This window comes from Microchirus variegatus (assembly GCF_963457635.1).
Source record: "Microchirus variegatus genome assembly, chromosome: 2".
NCBI classification, from domain to species: domain Eukaryota; kingdom Metazoa; phylum Chordata; class Actinopteri; order Pleuronectiformes; family Soleidae; genus Microchirus; species Microchirus variegatus.
The window spans coordinates 19,264,405-19,286,095 of record NC_139803.1 but is presented as its reverse complement, the minus strand read 5'-3'; the positions used below and the strand labels follow the sequence as shown (position 1 = coordinate 19,286,095).

At 39.9% G+C, this 21,691-nt stretch overlaps 1 protein-coding gene across 1 annotated transcript in view; it reads left to right on the top strand.

Moving 5' to 3' along the window:
• The window catches only part of LOC310940472 (palmdelphin-like), a gene marked incomplete at both ends in the record, with an annotated part of 32,837 nt that extends 13,000 nt beyond the window's left edge, over positions 1-19,837 (top strand). Inside the window, 4 exons of the mRNA XM_083905449.1 lie at positions 961-1,091; positions 14,858-14,972; positions 16,572-16,596; positions 18,645-19,837. Of these exons, the coding sequence (XP_083761575.1) occupies positions 961-1,091; positions 14,858-14,972; positions 16,572-16,596; positions 18,645-19,837 (1,464 nt within the window). The remainder of the gene's footprint in view (positions 1-960; positions 1,092-14,857; positions 14,973-16,571; positions 16,597-18,644) is intronic.
• Between the last annotated feature and the right edge of the window lie 1,854 nt (positions 19,838-21,691).

Here is a 21,691-nt window from a genome sequence, read left to right as displayed (position 1 = left end):
CAACAATGAGGCATCTGCCAGGCACTAGATCACAGTTAAGTGTCAAGAGAGTTGGTACCATAAGTACCACAAGCAAATAAAACACAATTATGCTGCTATGTATGTTTATAGAGTTCAGAAACATGAGTTTACACCTAGCTGTGGTTTGACACCACTGTACAACAGCAGCATATGATCCTGGATTGTGTTAATGCAGCTTGGACATCACATCTATTAGAGGACACAAGAGTAGGGATGTGTCTCAGACAAAGAACAGAGATCGTAAAGACTCTCAGGGTGAACACTGGGATACAGGTTTTTACAGGATTTGTGGTTTCATTTGCTCACTATAATAACAGATCAATAATATCTGCTTCTTTCACTAAACTCAAAAGGACAGAGATTCATTTTCCAAAGACTACCTGGACTCTCTATGGCACAGCAGCATCAGATAACTTTAACATTATTCTTTTTTTACACTCAGTGTGAGCATATTTACCTACATTATTGTTACAGTCAACCTCCTCTGGCTCACACACCTGCTAACATGCTATATTTCTTATCCATTTGAATTCATTTAATACTACTACAAATGACACTATTACTACTCCTAATATTAATAATGTGATATTTATAGATAACTTATCAAAGCAATGTGTTACAGCACGAATCAAGGAGCTGGAATCCCTTAACATATTAGCAAGACAAGCAAATTATATTCATCTGACTCTGCCTGAAATGAAAGAAGCTTTTAGAATAAATACAGTTTAGCAACAGTTTCATCAGCTTTTATCTTCTTTCATCTGACTTATGATGACTGCAGGTAAGCACAACGTGACATCAGCATGAACTCTTATTTATACTTACACTCACGCACTGTAGAGAATCTCTAAGGACACCTCAGCGAGGGAAAGTACGAATACTGAATATATTTTTGGCATCTGAAACTGATGTCCCTGTGTGCTGTTTTTTGACTGACAGAAGAAAGCATTGAGGGAGCAATGGCTGATGGATGGCCTGAGTCAGCAAACAGAGCAGGAGCAGGAGGCAATGAGGCTCCAGGCTAAGGATGAACAGCTGCAGAGTGATCAGCTACAGAGCAACATCATCAGGTAACCTACACCTGAATGCTACATGTCAATAGTACACATTACACGTGCCAGTAGAAACAAAGGTGGTTACAGTATATGTTTAACTGATGCCTGTAGAGAATACATCAAGTGGAACTTTAATGATTTAAGTGAGAAAAGCAACATATTGTTAAAGGTCCCCTATTGTGCAAAATCAACTTTTTAATCTTTTAGTACTTATATTTGGGACTCAGTGGGCCATACCAGTCCCAAAAATGTGAAAAAACAAGACTCAGTCATGTTTTAGTGGTTCCACTTTGTGTAAGTATAGGCGATAAAACACGCAATGTTTTAACCTCTCTCGCAATGACGACATAGCAACACATTTCACCGTGAATGTTGGCACCCCGCCAGGCAGAGTACTTCACAGCTCCACCGTAGCTCCCCACAAGCTTCACAAGCCCTTTGTTGTTGATTGTGTGTGTAACTTCCTATGCTGGAGGGACACCTTGAACGCACCAGTTACGTGCCTGCAGTTAGCGAGTGACGTGTGGATCGGTGATATGAGGAGCACGCGTTTGAAAGCACTGCAGAAAGATGTAGATGTTGTCCTACATTTCTTCTCAACCAAAGGCTGCCTTTCTGTCGTGTTTCCACGTTCTCTCCACGTGTTGTTGATCCACACACGTCAGTCGGAGCCGCAGTAACACTGGTGCGTTCAGGGTCTTTTTCTAGCATGGGAATTTACATACACGCCGCGCGGCGCATTAATCGTTTTTCTTCGATTTTAATGTTTTAATGATCGCGAGAAGCCAAAATCGTGGTCACTCTATGCATTACGGTGAAACTCAGTAACAACGGGTAAACGGACATTACTATGGGGTATATGGAGCGGGGGTTGTGACGACGGTGCATGACAATAGGTGATAAGTGATAAGAGACACCACAGTTTGGCTGTGGATAGTAAGTTAAGGCCACATTATACTTCTCCGACTGAGTATGCGTTATCCGACTGCGTCACCACGGAGACGCCTCGAGCCACGCGCTGCAATTTCCAGCCCGATCAGTAGGGGTCGCTGCACAAGGTTGTTATGCTTCTGGCTACAGTGAGCAATGGCGTCGAGAGAGAAAGACTGTTGTTGTTGAAACAGTGGCCGTTTCTCACTTTTCTGTGTCACGGAACGCAGTTTTAAAATAATTTGAGGCGAGAAATTGGCCATTTAGAGTCTAAACATGTGCCGTGTGTGTTAAGATATGACGTATTTATAGTTTGGCAGCGACGTTCTCGGCGGGGATCAGCTCTGCCTCTGTGGACGCTGGGTGCGCACAGTGAGTCGGCACAGAGCAGCGATGTCTCGGCCTGTCCTGAGGACCAAGGACAGGCTCTGCGTCGACGCAGAGTCTCTGCGTAACCTACGCAGAGCACTTTACGCAGGAGTATAAATTGGGATTTAGATTGACACTCCCCTGGAAGCAGTGGATGTGTGTTTACCTGGGTCTCATTCACATGTAAATGACCAGGCACAAAACAGAGCGTTCTGAAAAAGGCTGTTTTGGCAGGGTTATTGAACTGCTATTGTGCTTCATCCTTATGATATTTTGACTAAAGCATGACACAGACATGTTCATTAGGGCACCAGGACCTAGTTTAACTTGGGTTATTAGGGTATAATATGGGACCTTTAAGTCACTCAGGTAAAACTACACTACAAGTTTGGGGTCACCTCAACCATTTCTTTCCATAGCTTTCCATTACACCTCACAGTTGTATTCATCAAAAGAGTTGCAAAATTAATAGAAAATAGTCAAGACATTGACAAGATTAGCGATGATTTTTATTCAAAATAATAATTTTGCCCTTCAGACTTTGCTTTTGTCAGATTAGCAAACACAATGTACCATTAGAACACTGGAAAGATGGTTGATGTACACATTCCATTAAAAACCAGACATTTGCAGCTAGAATAGTCGTTGGGTGAACCCCATTAAAAGAGCATATTTCTGATTATTTTAATGTTATATTCTTTGAAAAAAGTGATTTTCCTTCAACAATAAGGACATTTCTGAGTGACCCCAAACTTTTGAACAGTAGTGTATACAATCAATCAGTCAATCAATCACTCAATCAAACTTTATTTATATAGCATTTTTTATACAAGACAGTGCAACTCAAAGTGCTTCATAGAATAAACATAAAGAAAGCAACCCACCGCCCCAGACGACAACTGTTTCAGCTGACAAATGGCTGGTATTATGTAAAAAACGACAAGTAATAACAGATAAAATACAGTTAAATGGATAATAATCAGTAGTTAAAATAAAATATAATAAGAATAAATGAATAAATGAGTTAAGAATGTTAAAGGACACTGAAGAGTAGAATAAAATAATTTGTGTCAGACCCTTCTGACGCCATCTGTAACAATGTGGCCAAAAACGGTTACTACACTCAAAATCTAAACACTGCGGTAGTGATGGTGTTTTGAAATTGAGCGATAGTGTTCTTGGGTTAAAACTGATACATCAAGAGACATGGAAATGTAAAGTTGGGTGTCATCTGCATAGCTATGAAAGCTTATGCCTCCGGATGATGTCAGAGAGGTAACATGTAGAAGTTAAAAAGGGTGTGACAAAATCAAGTTTTGGGGAACACCACAGTTTAATTTAAAACATTTAGATGATCTGAATGAGTTAAAATAGTGCCAGATAAGCCAATGTGGTTATGTGTCCTATTTAAAAGAATGGAGTGATCCATTGTATTGAAGGCTGCTAAGACCGAGGAGTACTAATAGGGAGAGTTTGTTCTTGTGTCGCAGCTGAAATGGAGGTCATTGACAACTTTGACTAAAGTTGTTTTCAGTACTACTACTATTTGCTTATGCTTATGTTAATGTTTCAAATCTATTATTGGTATTCATAAAATCATTAAACACTTTTCTCTAAAACTTAAAAATGGCCAGTTTTGATACCCTACCCACACTTCCTTGGGTCTGAGCAGCCCCACCAGACATCGACACCCCCTGAACGGTGGCAGCTGAGGTCAAATGGAACTGGCATAGAACCATACTACTATTGTAGTACATTTAACAATTCAAAAGCAAATATTGTACTCTTTACTCCAATACATTTCTATCCATAACCATGAGTACCTGTTACTTCTTCTATTTAAAAAAAACAAAAAAAAACGAACTACTCCATGGTCAGATTTAGTTGAGAGACGAAACCATGGATGAAACAATGGATGAAGACGCAGTAGGTCCATCCCAATAATGATAGTGTTCCCTTTAAGTGTTTGCTGTGTTTACCAAAACAAAACTTCATCACCACCTACAAAAATTAAAGGTGCATTAAACAGCGCCGCTCTTTCCGTATTTTCATATTCAACCCAAAAATGAAAAAAAAACAGAAACAGCGCCGCGTTTTCCTGTTTTCATATTAAACCCAAAAATTTAAAAACGGAAACAGTGCTACTTTTTTCCTTTTTTTCGTATTAAACCAAATTACGGAAAAAACGAAAGAAACAAAACAAAAAAATGGCCCAAATTATTTTTTTGCAAATTCCTTTATTAGTTTTTCGTTTCTTAATTCTCGAGACGGCGGCGGACAGACCGGAAGAGGAACCGATTATATACCATTCTCTTTATACACTGTAATGTAGTACATTTATTTTTTTATGAAAGGTGAAACTATAACAGCTGGTTGTTTGGGAGAAGGACATGTAGGCTATACTTATTATTTTAGCTGAGTGTGTGAATGCATATTGTAGAAAATGTTTACCCTGCCGAAATAAAGAGCATCTAATGTCACCAGCAGAGGTCGCCATCACCCGCAGTCAAGACAGACATGGCTTCAAATTCCAATAATAGTATTAATAATCATATGAAAATTAAAACTTTTGATTCATTTATGATGACTTCAGTGTCGATGTTTAGCCATAAGGTGGCACCCACATCCAACCAGGGATTTATTATGTTTTGTCTTATAGCCTATAACCCTGTATGATTTGGAATACAAATATGTAGAGAAATTGATCTATACTATGTAAACTGGCTCATGACAGGTCATCTGGAATACAAAGCAAACTTACCTGTCTCAAATGCACATCTATGGAAGTCTTGTATTGTCGTCCCAGGGCAAAATACAGTAATGTAATAATATATATCTTAAATGCATAGTAATTATTTAATGTTTTTATTATTTAATTAAGGGTTTTCTTATTCACTCTCAAGTTCAGTTTTGTACTTGTACTTTGTACTACTGTACAGCAGGGGCGGCCGGTGCCCAACGATTTGGGCGACGCCCTCCCAACTAGGAGGAGAAAGATCTTTTTTTTCCTCAGCAATTCCAAAGATCATTAGTACAAATATTTCTTTCAGCGTCTCTGCCAGCAAAGGTAGTTATTATCAGTGTTCCAGACATATTATCTGTCATCGTCCAATCAGAATCTTCAGATTCAAGTCACGTTTTATGGTTCCGCCTCTTCTGGGGCGATTTGACTAACGTGGAGAATCGCCCGAAAATTCTCCCATTGACTCTCATGTTAAAAATGTTTTTTTCGAAAAACATTTTTAATGAGGATTGAGGATTTATGTGGTTGCTGGTCTTTATGTGGTTGCTGGACACATCTTGTGTCCTGTTTAGCTATTTTAATGATTGAGGTGCATCTGAGAAGAGTTGACACCTGTATGGTAAAGATTAAACTAAATGAGAAAAATGTGTGTTTTGAAGTAGACACCAGTTGCAGTCTCACAGTCATAAACAAGCAGACATTCCAAAAGGTATTCAAGGACCCAAAATGCCCCTCAGGGAAGCCAACAGAAATTCACCTGGAGACATTTGTGACCCGCCACGGACCAAGCGGGAACAAGTCGGACGAGCACAAATTAATCTTTTTTTTTAATTAGGGATTTCCGTTTTTTTTTTTTTTTAATTACACAAGTTGAAGTTTTGAAGAAGCCACTAGATGCTTAAAATCACAGTATTGTGGGTCTTAACTCCATTAACTTTGTGTTTGAATTAAGGTTGTTTTATCGCTGTGAATCACTCCTAGTTTGGGTGTGGTGATCTCACATTCCAGAGCTTTTGTTGTTTTTTCACGATCACAGAGAATACACATGGCTTATTAATATGCGCACAGAGAGAGAGAGGGAGAGAGGGAGAGGGGGAGAGAGAGAGTGTCTGGAAAGTTCCAGAAGTTACGTGTGTGTGCAGTGCGAAATTAAAGCGTGATTATCATCAAAGCAGTCATCATCAAAGCTTTGTTTGACAAAGGAAGGCAAGGAGAACAGGATAACAATTGTCTGTGGCTGAACATCTTCACAAGGACAGAGAAAGCACAGAGACTGCTGGTGTGTGGACTGTTAGCATTTTAAGCTAGCGATCTTTATGCTAACGTGTTAGCAGACTTCATTGTCACAAAAACAACAAAAAGATGATTATTCAGCGGCTGAAAGAGAGCAGGACACACACAGTAGTTGTCTGAGATGATGACGTGACGCCAGCACTGCACTATATTTTTATGGGTGAGTTTTCATATACATAACGTTAGTGTTCAGTCACATACAGGGACGTTTATTCTTGTTATTGTTTCACTAGCTCTAGCACAAACATGTGCTGATGTGCTTGAATCATGTGTGAATGACACAGCTTTGTGTGTGAAGTATTGACTGTGATGCTAATGATTTGAGTTGTGAGTTAGGACATTATCAGCTCATTCAGTAACAGACCACACTACACCACAGAGCCACTTCAATATATTTCATTAGTGTCTGATTTGATATTAGAAATATGTGTCTGTCTTTGATCCTTCTCTCTTAAGTATATATAGTATATTTTGTTTTCATGTAACAACAAAAACAGATGATGTAAATACAGTGGTATGCGTGGTATGGTAGTGGCACCCCTGTAAATGTTCATGATTTTCCTTTATAAATCCTAAATTTTCTTTAAATAATTCTTGCACACTTTCTGTAAATCATATAAACTTTATTTCACATCTCAGTTATCACTGTGTTTGTCTCCTATATGATATATTTAACTGAAACGTCTTTTTCAAACAACCAATGATTTATAAAGGAAAATCATGAAGATTTACAGGGTTTTGCATACCACTGTATGACTATACAAATGATAACAGAATAAGCCCCCCCCCCATTTTTTAGGTTATTTAATTTCAAATCTTAAGAGGATATTATGTCCAGTTTTTAAGCATTGTGTATATATAATGTTCTGTGTAGCAGTGTAGCTCACAACAATAGTATCTGTGCTCATACAGAGCAGGGTGTGGTTTCAATGACAGCTTAGACCAGGAGGGGGTTGTGCTATGTAAATGTGATGATTCTGTCTCTTGGCTCTCAGAAGGTGTAAATCTTTGAGGCTAAAATTCTCCCTAAAGCAAAAAGCTTAGTTTGAGGAGTGCCTACATTCAAATGGCCACATCTTCTTCAAAAAATATCAGATTTGTGTTTGACATTGTTGGAAAGCTTAGAAATCACACTTTTGGAATCTGTAAATAACTCCAAATGTCCCGAAGTAGACTTGTGAACGCTTTTGCCATGGCTGGACACATATACAGGCGGCCATGTCAAGGTGGTCGGTGTGGCATTAGAGTACAATATAAGCAGCAAAGTTACAAATTGCTCCTAGTTATTGTGGAAGGCAGTGGACCCAGTTTACTAGGGCATGGCTGGTTGGAGAAAATTCACCTTGACGGGAAGAAAACTAAGACATTACAGCAAGTTTGCTACAGGCGCAGAAGTGGTTAAAACCGCCCTATTTAAATGAGGATTTTGCGCTAGTCAAGAGTTGTCCACATGGAGAAAGAGCAGACACAACGGAAGCTCAGAATGAAATTTGAAGCCACTGAACAGAAAGCACAGCTGACGTTCTGCGATGAGCTGATAACTGGGATCGAGGCATATATGACGTCCTTGTTCCCCGGGTCCATATGACTTTTTTATATTATTATTAGGGCTGTCAAAATTAACGCGTTTATGCATTGATGATTAATTTGTGGAATTAACGTGTTAATTTGTTTAACGCATTAACGCACTTGATCACTTTCATCGCGCTACAGGTAGACGTGCAGTTTATGAACAGGAAAGGCGGCGGGCAACTGCTTGGGGCCCCGAGCAGATAGGGGGCATCCGACACTCAGAGCCTAAATGCATCAGTGACCAGCCGCATCCCCATCCCCCTTAGACCAGTGGTTCCAACCTTTTTGAGTCGCGACCCCAAATTTAACATGCACGGCTGTCCGCGACCCCGCCCAACCGCTCGTCGTCATTCTAACGTCTGATCGGTATCGAGAGGTACCCTGTGATTCCCAACCCTATTCCAAATATATGATCATGATGTGCCACCAATGTGGGGATAAAGTGTATCAGTAGAGAAGTGCTGTACAGAAGCTCTGCATGAAAAATGTGCATGGATAGGTGAATGTTGTGTCATGAACGGTGAAGCTCTTTAAATAATCAGTATGTCTAGATACTAGCTATACAAGTGCGGTGTTTTTTTCCACAGGGCCATATGGTGGCCTGACAGAAAGAAAATGACTGGTTTAAATCCCCGTCGGACCAAAACCAACATTGATATCTATGCCTTGCAACCTGTTAGTGCTTCCACAGAGGGCCTTTCTCTGCATGTCCTCTCCATATGTACACATTCTATCTGGAAGTTACAGCTTCCTCTTAGACCACCTAGACATGCAGACTGAGAATTAGGTTAATAGGCGACTTAGGTTTTTACAAGTTATTTACAGTATTTTATTGTTCTTTACATTTATATTTTCACATACTTTATTTATCTCTCCGTTCCTACAACAATATAAAGAGAAAATTTAGAATTTTTTGGCATATTTACGAATGGTAATTAATCGTGATTAATCGTGATTAATCACAGCTACCCTGTGATTAATCCGATTAAAAATTTTAATCTTTTGACAGCCCTAATTATTATTATTATTTTAATCCTGCGTCGGTATTTTGGACAGCTCCATCATTACCTGACGTATCAAACAAAGAAAACTATGGACTATGGATGTTGCCGTAAAAAAAAAAAAAAGGTGCTGCGCTCTCCTCTTGACTCACCTGCAGCTCACTGACAGCTGCCAGGGAGCGCTCTGCTGTTTCTCTCAAGATTACACATAGGTCTAATTTCAATGGATGAGTGAATTTTTTGTCAATAAGTAAACAAATAAATAAAGCGGATCATCACAACAGCGTGTTAGTCCCAGTCCGTCCCTGGTTTCATCTGTGTTCATTCAGTCAGGCTGAGTTTTCATTACGCGTGCCAACAGTCTTTGATCTGACGTCAGAGGCGACGGGACAATCGATATAGATGACATATCTATAGCTGATTCAGATAGTTACATTAAATAGTGATTGTTGTGATTATTTATTGCATTTAAATGTGCCTGGAAGTGTGGAAACCTGCCTGTGAGGTTTTGGTGACGTGTGCGCACTGTGCCGCCTGTGCTTCGCCTTGCACCGAGAGTAGACCAGGTTAGAGCTGGACCTGTTAAGGTAAAGCGGGGTTCCCCGTTCTTCCGGTCTTAACCGGGGAACATAGGTACGGCGTGTATGTAAATTCCCATGCTAGAAAAAGACCCTGAACGCACCAGTGTAACTGCGACTGAAAGTGACGTGTGTGGATCAACAACACAAGGAGAGAACGTGGAAACACGACAGAAAGGCAGCCTTTGGTTGAGAAGAAATGTAGGACAACATCTACATCTTTCTGCAATGCTTTCAAACGCGTGCTCCTCATATCACCGATCCACACATGTCACTCATGACTCATGACATGAATGTGCGTCATCTGTGAACGCGTAGTTGAACATGCTCTGGAAAAGAGTAATTTCCTGATTTACAAATATAATATAACTATAAATAACCGCAGCCATGTGTGCGCACCGCTGTGCCAGTTAGGACCTGCCTTTCAAACGTGCTAAAAAAAGACGCTAAAATAAACACCGCAATCAGTTTCAGGTTTGATAAATCACTTTGCTCGTGCTAAAATAACATATTTACATTTTCTCCTCCCATCACACGCTAAATAGCGTGTGAACGCCCCATATTGCATATGCATTAAGGCAAGAACGCTAAATGGATTGCGAGTGCTATTTTGCCCGTCTGAGGGACGCACTCCTCGTTGCGCCCTGTTAGTAGATCAGCATCAACGCAAATCTGTGTGTGCAATCCAGTTTGCAAACGTTTTTTGCATGCGCAAAGCTTTAGTAAATCAGGCCCATAGAGGGTTGTTTACATACAACAGACATTTGGGGTAGCGTCCTCGTCTGCAATTTTTCAGAGAACTGTAGAGATTCTCTCAAAAGGGATTCCACGAGTAGCAGTGAGATGAGATGAGATGAGATTCAACTTTATTGTCATTACTCAAACACAAGTTTCCGGTAACGAAATGAGGTTTTGCATCTCACCAGAAGTGCAACAAGCAGAAAGTGCAAGAATATTATAAATATAGAGGCAATATGAATATGAATATAAATGAGCGGTATAAATATACATATATTGTACAGATTGTTATATACAGATTGCGATAAGGTGCAGTGAATATGTTATATTAATAGAAATATGGATAAATGCTTATATATATACAAAATATTTAACAGATTAACAGAATATTTTACAGGTAGGTAGCTTATTTTGGTGATATGAACATTCTACATAATAAATAAACAAACGAGAGTAAACATTCTTCGGTGGGCTTCAGGGGGTAACTAGTGTGAGGTGTTGTGTGGGGTGTCAGTGGGGGGTAGAGATCGGAAGGGAGGCATAGTTCAGAGTTTGTTGGGCAGAGTTGAGAAGGCAGACAGCTCTGGGGAAAAAGCTGTTCTTCATTCTGCTGGTTCTGGTCCGGAGGCTTCTGAGGCGTCTGCCTGAGGGCAAGGGGACAAACAGTCTATGGGCAGGGTGGGAGGAGTCTTTGAGGATGTTGCGAGCGCGACGCAGACATCGTTTCCTCTGAACATCCTCAATGGCAAGAAGTGGAGTCCTTATAATGCGCTGTGAGGTTTTGACCACCCTCTGTAGAGCCTTACGGTCTGGATGACATTTTCCTAAGAGGCAGCCTAGTTAAAACTTCAAAGAAGGGAAGAAAAAGATTAAAGGTGAATCTGTACAAACCAGACAAGACAGTCGAGGTTTCTTTTCAGTTATCGGATCATGCCTCATGCGACAACAGGCCTGTGTTGTGATTCAACTTTGTAATTGGTGAGAAAATATTAATACAAATGATTAATTATTTTTAATAATTAATTTTGTTATTCATTTTCTTAAAACCCTTGCACGGGGCACCATTATGTTGTGGTTCAACAATAGTGGCAATAATTTGATTGATAAAAATAAAAGTAATAAACATTAATTAATTTGTTTTAATAATTAATTAACTTTAGATCGGGGCACCACCCTGAAATCAGGGAAAAGACAATCAATCTATGCCTTTCAAAATCAGTCTAAATAATCACTGTAATTGACTATATCCAAGATATCCCAATTGAACAGTAATGAAGGTATGAATCCGAGCACTGACCCTCGCAACCACCGTTTGTCACAACATTCATGTACAAAAGACACAGACCGTTCCTTTAAGTGAACAAAAGTAACAATTTATTAAATCAAATAACAAGAATCAATTAAACAATTTGATTCACCAACATTAAATATCCAAGGGTAATTGAATGATCTAAGTCAATGAACATTAAAGCATAAATTTGTTAATTTGAATCAATAAATCCTACTTGCTAAAGCTTAAATCACACAAACTATATACAACATAAACACCAGTGTGTGTGTGTGTGTGTGTAAACAGGAAGCAATAAGATAAGAGAAGGGAGTGACGCGGTTGATGGTCAAACTTGATGTCTCTGAGTGGAAGCAGTTTGGGCGGCAGGTATGGAGGGATGCGCCGGCGGAGGTGCGGTCCTCACTGGCATCGTTTGTGCAGCACGGGAGAGCCGCATGTCGGAGCCGCGTGGCCCGGGAGCCAGGGGCCCAGGGGCCCAGGGGCCCAAAGCAGGAACCAGTGCAGCAGGCAAGAGCGAAGGAACTAGAGCAAGAGAGCGACGAAATGGAACTCTTCTATTTTTATAGGGTTTATCAGTCGGGGGATGGAACCTGGAGACGGCCAATGAGACTTAAATGATTCTGCTACCCCCTGGGGAGCTCTCCAGTCATAAAACCAAATAGTGTTACAAAATGGAGCCTGCAGGGTTTGTTAAACTCAAAATCAGGCTTTTGTTTTTCAACCAGGCCTTAGACAAGAACAATGGGTAACAGTCACACGCTTTAGGTCCCAACACCTGTCTCCAGCCAAGTTGATGATGTCACAGAGACTCAGATTTGACCTGTTGCTTCCAGATGTGATAGCCAAAGTGCAGGAAAAGCAACAGAAACAGGTTCATGACACAAACAAAACACTCAGGGCCTGATTTACTAAAGCTTTGCGCATTCAAAAACACAAATTTGCATTGATGCTGATCTACTAACAGGGCGCAACGAGAAGTGCGTCTCTCAGACGGGCAAAATAGCACTCGCAACCCATTTAGCGTTCTTGCCTTAATGCATATGCAATGTGGGACGCAATGTTGCGTGTGCTGGGAGGAGAAAATGTAAATATGCTATTTTAGCACGTGCAAAGTGTTTTATGAAACCTGAAACTGATTGCGGTGCTAATTTTTGCGTCTATAATTAGCATGTTTGAAAGGCAGGTCTTAACATCAGGTCAGATCAAGGCTGTTGGCACGCATAATGGAAACTCGGCTTGACTGAATGAACACAGATGAAACCAGGGCAGACTGGGTCTAAAAAGCAGCAGCGGCTGCCTTTGTGATGATCCGCTTTATTTATTTATTAATTATAATTAGATTTTATTAAATGTTTTTTATATTTAAAGACTTATATGTAATTTTGAGAGAAACAGCAGAGCTCTCCCTGGCAGCTCTCAGGGGCTGGTTTACTAAAGCTTTGCGCGTGCAAAGCAGATTTGTGTTGATGCTGATCTGCTAACCGGGCGCGACGAGGAGTGCATCTTGCCTTAATGCATATGCAATGTGGGGCGTTTACATGCAATTTTGCGTGTGATGGGAGGAAAAATTGAAAATATGTTATTTTAGCACGCGCAAAGTGATTTATCAAACCTGAAACTGATTGCGGTGCTTATTTTTGTGTCTATATTTAGCACGTTTGAAAGGCAGGTCTTAACTGGCACAGTGGTGCCCGCACATGACTGCGGTTACACAGAGAAATCCTCTGAGAAATCCATAAACAAAAATACTTTTTGTAAATCTGGAAATTACGCTTTTCCAGAGCATGTTCAACTACGTGTTCACAGATGAGGCAAATTAATTTCTTATTTGGTATATCTGAATAAATGAAATATAGATATCCTTAGGAGAAATGCATGTTTGTACTGGTATGGGCTTACCTTGGTCTGCAGTTTGTGGTTCAAGGAGGGGTCGTACCTATGTTCCCCGGTTAAGGCCGGAGGAATGGGGAACTCCAACTTTACCTTAACGGGTCCAGCACAGTGCGCAAACATCACCAAAACCTCGCAGGCAGGTTTCCACAGTTCCAGGCACATTTAAATGCAATAAATAATCACAACAATCACTATTTAATGTCACTCATAGCAAGTTTGGTTCAGATCTGACCTTCCATTGTAAAGTTATAAGAGTTTCGTCTGCGGCGAGAAATGCAAATTCTCGCCAATTTTGTCGCCCCGTATCTCATGCGCCATACAATATTTAAAAAAAACCTTCCTACTAATTCCGTTCCTCAACTGGACCACAGTGTCCTCACCAAGGTTGAAGGTGATAGCTCAAAAACTGTAGGACTAGATAGATTTTGTAGCATTGGTGCAAATTCGCCACACCTCTGTTTTCGTGTTCCTTCCAAAATGGTGGCCTTGTAGGGTTCACAGGACACTTGTCATTGACTTTTATTTAGGGCCCAACCTCATGAACGTGTGTACCAAGTTTCGTTCACGTACGTTAAACCAGACAGGAGATGACCTACTAGCACTTTTTTTTCCCTCCCACTTCCAATTTTCCATGCTTTTTCACCGAACCTTTTAAGTACTTACATTTTCACCGGGATTGATGCACTCCCAAAAATCTGTAAGTACTTTTGGGACATGGGAAAGGCCTCAAAAATGTTATTCATTTGGCGGAATAATAAGAATAAAAACTAGCACTGCGAACGGGCCAATGAACCTTGCCCACAAACCTGTTCATTCATTCATGCTAGGTATTTTTCTGTTTCCGCCACATAAGAGCAAAACATGGAGCTGCATCAAATCAGATGGTTTTATCTGAACATACGTCACTACAATGGGCTCAGAGATTTCTTCTGGCTATTGTTCTAAACATGTATGTTTTGGTTGTGTGAAACCACAAGGCCCTGCATTGTAGTCTGAACTTTGATCCGACCAAAGAAGCAAACTCTGGTCCGCCTAAAACATCGGTCTTGGTACGCATTAAGCGGACGAAATGCAGGAAGTAGACTACAACACAGGGCATTGTGGCACTGCACATAAACTTTATTAACAGCTGTCAGTATCAGTCATTGAGTTTTTCATAAAAGTAATTCATGGATGGTTTGTATGTATGTATTAGAAGTATAAAATGAGCAAACAGAGCAAAACTATACCCAGAATTTTATGTTTGCTGAAAAATCCCAGAGGTGGGGTGTTTTCCTGTAGAAGTGCTGCTGCTGGTTAAACCTGCTGATGCTGTTCAGTTCAGTGCTCATCCCAGTGATCAATGTAGTTAATAATGTTGTTGTTTTGTACAGAATAGAGGACAAGATTCAGGCCCTGGAAGCACAAGAGCTCAGTATTTCTGCCAATGAAGAAGTGATTCTGAGGAGGTTAAAAAAGGTGGAGAGAACCACTGAAGACATCATCAAGGTAGGCTCACATCAGTCAGCTACATTTTGATATTCTGATCAGTCTGATGATATTAATAATACTCATTAATACTAATTCATACACTGCTTGTCAGTGAGAGCATGACACCTGATGGAAACAATAGTGAAGATCCCTTTCTGGGCAAGATCCTCAAAGTTTGGTGTCATGTTCGATTGATTTATATATATATTGTGACTTAGATCACGAAGCTTTGCATATGCAAAACGTGTGCAAATGGATTGTACACGCAAATTTGCGTTGATGCTGATCTACTAACTGGGTGCAACAAGGATTGTGTCTCTCAGACGGGCAAAATAGCACTCGCAACCCATTTAGCAGACTTGCCTTAATGCATATGCAATGAGGGGCGTTTACACACAATTTTGCGTGCTTATTTGTGTGTCTATAATTAGCACGTTTGAAAGGCAGGTCTTAACTGGCACAGCCGTGCGCACAAATGGCTGCAGCTACGCTGAAGCATAATCCTCAGAGAAATCCATAAACAAAAAATACTTTACTTTTGTAAAGCAGGAAATTACGTTTTTCAAGAGCATGTTCAACTACGAGGAGGAGAAAGGGGTCGTACCTATGTTCCCTGGGTCCTATGTTCCCAGTGTTTCCCAAAAAACGTCCTATGTTCCCCACTTTGTTTGTGACAGGGGATCCTTTTTCAAAAAAAGGGTCCCATATTCCAATTTTTTTTTTAAATGTTCTTTGTTCCCTGCTTTTTAACTTCTTTATTTATTTATTTACTTATTCATTCAATTTATTGCGGGTGACCCTATAATCTCTCTCAGCCAACCACAAACAGCCATGAAATTACAGATAAAAGCCCCTTTTATTTTATTATTTTTAATTTATAGCTCAATAGAAAATAATTATTTATATCAAAGCATTTTACTGCTTTCTCTTCCCCATCTCTTGCCGCTACTGTTGGGGCTTGCGCACTACAAACCACTGTTACTGGACATCTGCGCATGGCTGCTGAAGGGAAAGCAGCTTGAATTGTAACCGTGTCTGGTTAAGCCTTTTCCCCACTCGTGATGGTCACAACTGTGTGGACAGTGATCAATTTGCAGACATGTTTTTGTTAAAAACAAAACAAAAATGTTTTGTTTTTATTGATTTTCTCACAAAGAATAAACAGAATGATATTTGTTTGTTGCATTGCAGTGTCTAACACATCGTGGTGCATGTTGTATCACTTCAGTAACAGCAGCCAAAAACAAACACAGCCATAGCTCCACTCACTTACATAGCCTCAGCACGACATGGCACTTCCTCTAATCTCTGCTTTCTTCTAATGAACTGCACTCACTGACAACTGTGTAGTTGTGGTTTGGTTCATAAGAGGTTGCTTTGCTGAACAGAGTAGCAGGTAAATGGATTGCTCACATGGTGGGTGTTGCACTCTACAAGACTAACGTGTACACTTAGCTGTCTGCTTGCTGCCTTGTATGTATTCTCTCAGTGACAGTGGAAGAACCCTGTCTTAAATGACACATATAGTCATGGACTGTTCATGCTGATGCAACTTTGCTGTGATGTTGACTTCCTGCTGCTCTCATCACTTTGACTCTCCACTGTCTTCACATTTAGGAGCTAAACGCAGAGTACCAGGAAGGTAAACATCTTTGTACAACTTTGGAGTGTTGTGACTGATCAAGCTGTCTTTTCATATTTCTTTATACTGTATGTCTGTACTTTTTTTAATTTAATTACAAGATGTATGAAAATTGTAGCGCATAACTTTTAATTATAAACAAATTATTTGCATAATGCTGATTAAGTCTATCAGCTCCTCAAATCTCAATCCCGAATACTATCAGGTCTGATAGTATTACTTGACAGAGCCCTTTTTCAGATGAGGGATGCAACATACAAACAATATAAGTAGTAAAACTAACCACTAACATATTAAAGATATTATGATCAGATAATATGTTTTATGTGGTTGTGGGTCTAACTTTGAACAGAAACAGTTTGTATTTTGAATTTGAATTTAGCTGTCATTTCACCACGAAATAGGAAGTGCCCAGTAACTTGTCCATACTTTGACCAATCTGCTCAAAACTTCGGGTGAATTCCAATTCCTTGCTTAACCCTCAATCCTAAAGGTACAATGTGTAGTATTTATGGGTTTATATAACACAAAATCCACTTTTTTATACATATTATGTGCTCCTGCATTGTCTATACGCTGTATAATAGTTTTTGTTTCATTTTCGTAGTGTTTCAAAAAGTCATGTTAAATAACATGACCGCGGACCGTGGTTGCATAGCCACTGTTAGCAGCAAGACGCCATGTTTCTACCGGAGCCTGTAAGGACAAACGCGAGAGAACAAAACAAGCGTCTCTTTACTTGTAGCGGAAGTCCCGCCTCCTCTCTCTCCGCTTCGACTTCTACTGCCGCGGTAGCTCGCCCTCTCCCTCGCCTCACGAACCTCATCTGCTGACACAGAGAAAGACAACGAGGACGACATTTGACCAGCTGCGGATACCGTATCGCTCAGGGAAGGGAGGGGGTGAGCAGAGCAGCAGGTCTTTGTTGTAAATTTCAGCCTCTCCTCTAGATGGCACTATAAACTACTTATTTCCCCTTTAACCCTCAATCTCAAAAATGTGCGTTCCCGCTAGTGCAAGTGCTGTCTAGATTCTCAGAAAAATTTAGTTGAGGGGCAAGTTTAAGATTTTCCGAGACCACCCTTGGGAGCAAGGGCTACCCAGAATGCATTGCGTGTTTTTACATAAGAAAGATGGCGTCGAAAGCAGCGAAGCGAGTGTGATACAAATTAAGTATTTTCTTTGTTAATAGAGATATAAAAATGATGAAAACCTTTGCATTATCTTAGTTGAGGCCCATATTATAGATTACTGACGTCATTGTTGCGTATCATTTATTTTTATTTCACAATCTTTTGTCAATAGCCGGCCGGTGCGCACACGCGATCGTTTGCTATCGTTTACTTTTCAATAAGCCGTGGTGTGCGGTAACTGTCAGCTGAATATGTCCGTGGTTGTGGTATTTGTTTGAGTATCATCTTATAACTAACTGACAACCTAATAACTTGACTGAAAAACGGATCGTAATAAATAATCGTGACATAAATGTGTTCTTCTTCTTCTTTTTTGGAGTCCAGTCTGTCACTGGATTTAAGGGGTGTCACATTTCTAAGTGACAGAATAACCCTCATCTCTTGGTTTTGAGGGCCAGTTAAGATAAGGGTTGAGCTTAAGGTTAAGATTGAGGGTTAAGATAGGAATTGGAATTGGCCCTTCATATGTGACACTAGGGCCAGCCCGTAGCATGCCATATCCTGCACACAGGAGGTAGGTCTTTCGAAACTGTAAGGGCCTTGTAACTTGCTTCATAAATGAACAAACTCGCCTTATCTTGTTAATTGTACCAACTTGCGTAAGGACTTGTGTGGGCCCTTCCATGACTGTGAGTACCAAAAGCAGTCCTAGTTTAAAAAGTGTAATTTTACATTTTACCAGGATGCAAATTTTAAAGCACTTAGATTCCACATAAACATATACAATGCTTATTAAAGGGACCCACAATGTCATCCTTTGAAATGAATGCCTGCATTGCATCAAAATGAGAGTCAAACGTCAAGAAATGCTCACTCACCATGTTAGTGAACAATATACATTTTTTTTCTTTCCAGCCACATTTGCAATTGAGATCAATGTGGACCATAATAACAGAACTGGACAAAGTCAAGTGGTCTCTACAGCAACCATCACTCCAGAAACCATCCTGGGGTGGGGCTTAAAAGTGTTTGATGATGGGCACAAGTCAAATGGAGGTGAAATGCACAGTGGAGCAGTTGGAGAGATGACACCAACAGAAGTAGAAGAGCTGCTAGGCCAGGCAACCGAGAACACAGACAGTGAGGTGCAATACCATCAGCCTGTCTACTCTGTACCCTACACAGGAAGTAGCAGTCCTTCAACACCGAGGACGCCAAATAAAACACAGAGGAAAATCCTGACACCCAGCCCCAGCCAGAGTGCTGTGTCATCCAGAAATGGAGTTCAAGTCCTTAACGGACAGACAAACGAGAGCAAAGCACACAATTCTAACCTCATTCAACATGACTTTCCACCAAGTGTGCAACAATCTGGAGAAGAATCGTCCTATTGTCACATTCCAGGACAATATAAGAGTGAGAAGCATCGAAATCCACACAGGGAATTTGGTGTAAAAACTCCAGAGGGACTCCCTTACAGCTTGATGGATATGAGCAGTGCAAACCCATCTCTGGTGTCAGTTACAGCCTGGTCTGACGACATGCCAGCACCAGAACTACCATTCTACAGAGCAGTAGATGACCACAGTCCTTCATTGGTTAGTCTCAAGTCTGACAGCGACCCTGATACTGTGATAGAGAGCTCAGGTGATTTTAACAGATACTCACATAGTTGTGCAGAGAGTATCACTTCTCTGAACCCTGTCAACACCCTGCTGGACGAAATGGAGTCATCTCCTATCACCATGATCTTCATGGGCTATGAAATTGTTGAGGATGAAGAGGAAGAAGACATTCAGGCTGAGCTGATCATAATCTCTGACAATTATGAGGAATGTGATGATGCCAAGTTTGTTCAAAATGAAAATGAAAGGGAGGAGTGTCTCTCATACCATCCAGAGGGATACATGAGTAAAGTCTTCCAACCCAGAATGGGTGTAGCCAAAGTCACAGGCTGCAGAGGCATTATTGAGGATGCTTACACATACTGGGATGACCTGGAGCTCCACAAGCCAACGTTTATCCACAAGCCTGGAAAGAAGAATGGATCTGCAAACACAGGCAGCATCAACATGGAGAAGATGAAGCTCAGCTCAACAGGAAGATAAGACAGAACCTACTGATAAAGAATCTTCAAATGTAATCCTTTTTTTAGTTCTCTCTTTCTTAGTTAAGAATAAAGCTTTACCTTACACCAAATGTATCTGTATATTAAAAAACTCTAAATGAAATAATATGTGTTAAAACATTTTTTTTGAAATATTTGTACTTTGTTGTGACCTAGAAAAGAAAAACTGCCTTCCTGACAGAGATTGTATAAAATCAGATTATATAAAATGTGCCTTTATTGCCCCCTCCTGGCTAACAATTACCATTACATGTTTATCTTAATTTGCATGCACCTTTACTAATATCACTTTACATGTTAGATTTTATTTTAAGGTACCCATAAGCTACAGTTCTTTATAAATATTTACAAGTTGCATAAGTATGATTTATTACTTTAGACTGCTTTTAAAACTGTTTTGGCTGTCAGAGATAGAGTCCACTTTCTCTGATGTACAGTTTTGGCACGTATTGTTGTGTTGTGTTTAGTAACCTTTTATTACTGCCTCACTTACAAGATAGTTTTTTTTTTTTTTACAAAAACGAGGATGTATAAGTATTTTGTTATCAATCATTCATTCATTGTCATTATCCTCCACACGAGGGTAGTGTGGCTGCTGGTGCCAATCCCAGCTGACAGAGTATTTCAGTTATTTCTGATTTACTCATTATTAATTATTTAATATCCACTCAATATAAAATTGTAAATCATGACTAAATTGTGCTTTTGGCAAACTAAGCAGCAGCCTCATTAATGCCTTACAGTGCTGAATTTTATATTAGTTCTACTTCAATAAAGGAAAATGTGAACGTTACATTTACAGTATACTGTGATGGTTTTTGCAAGTTTCTGTTTACATGATAATGATTTTGGACACTTATTTGTGTAACCTAACTGACGTGTGTGTGTGCTATTGAAAATATTTTCTCAAAATGATGACAGTGTTGTTTTTCAGTGTCTTTGTGTTGATTCCAACATACTTTATTGGTATATACATAAAGATAAGGATGTTCTTTTGTGCTAACTGGAGGTCTAATTAAAACTTGCCTATAATCATCCAGTACAAACCACACAAGGAAGAAATGACACAAGCTAAATATTTGTATGTTAAATATAATACATTAATTAATGGCTTGTAATAGTGTTGTCTGTTAGAGACCTTAAGCTGCAATCCAAACAAGGACACAAGTTTGAAGCAGGTTGAACAGGACTGAAAGCTGGGTGAACAGATTACAGTTCTGCTTGTCCTTGGTTACTCTCACTTGCTGTCTGTGTCTCTCTGTGGCATTATGAAAAATATGGAGGAGGATGAAAAAAACAAGGTGGCACTTAAGATGCTCCAAGGATACGGTTATGTAACAGCAATTTCATATATATAACAAAATGCTGACTAGTGAGAAACTCAAGTCAGTCACAGTTATTGTTATTGAAGCTCAATATTATCTGGTAAACATTCACTATTTGCTGCAAGATAAATCATGGTGTGTGAACACGTGTCCACTGTTACAGCCTTTAGTGACTCAAAAAAAAAATGTCGATTTGTTAATCCATTGCTGTCATTTTGTGAACAAAAGATTGAACAAAAGATTTCAAACACTTCTGAATGGCAAAGTGGCTACAGCTCCTGTGTCCTTGCAAGCAAAGAACACACATTTTCACTATGGACTATGGTGTGGGAGAATGAGCAGTTATAAACGTCAGTTTCCAGTGGAATAAAATGCTGTCTCATGAAAAGATAAAGGGGTGGATATTTAATTGATATCAGAATATCATAGACCTAAGCAGGTGTTTTGTTGTTAAAAATCAGTTTTTTCTTGTAACCCCACTGGCAGACATGTTCTCATTTAGAGCAAGC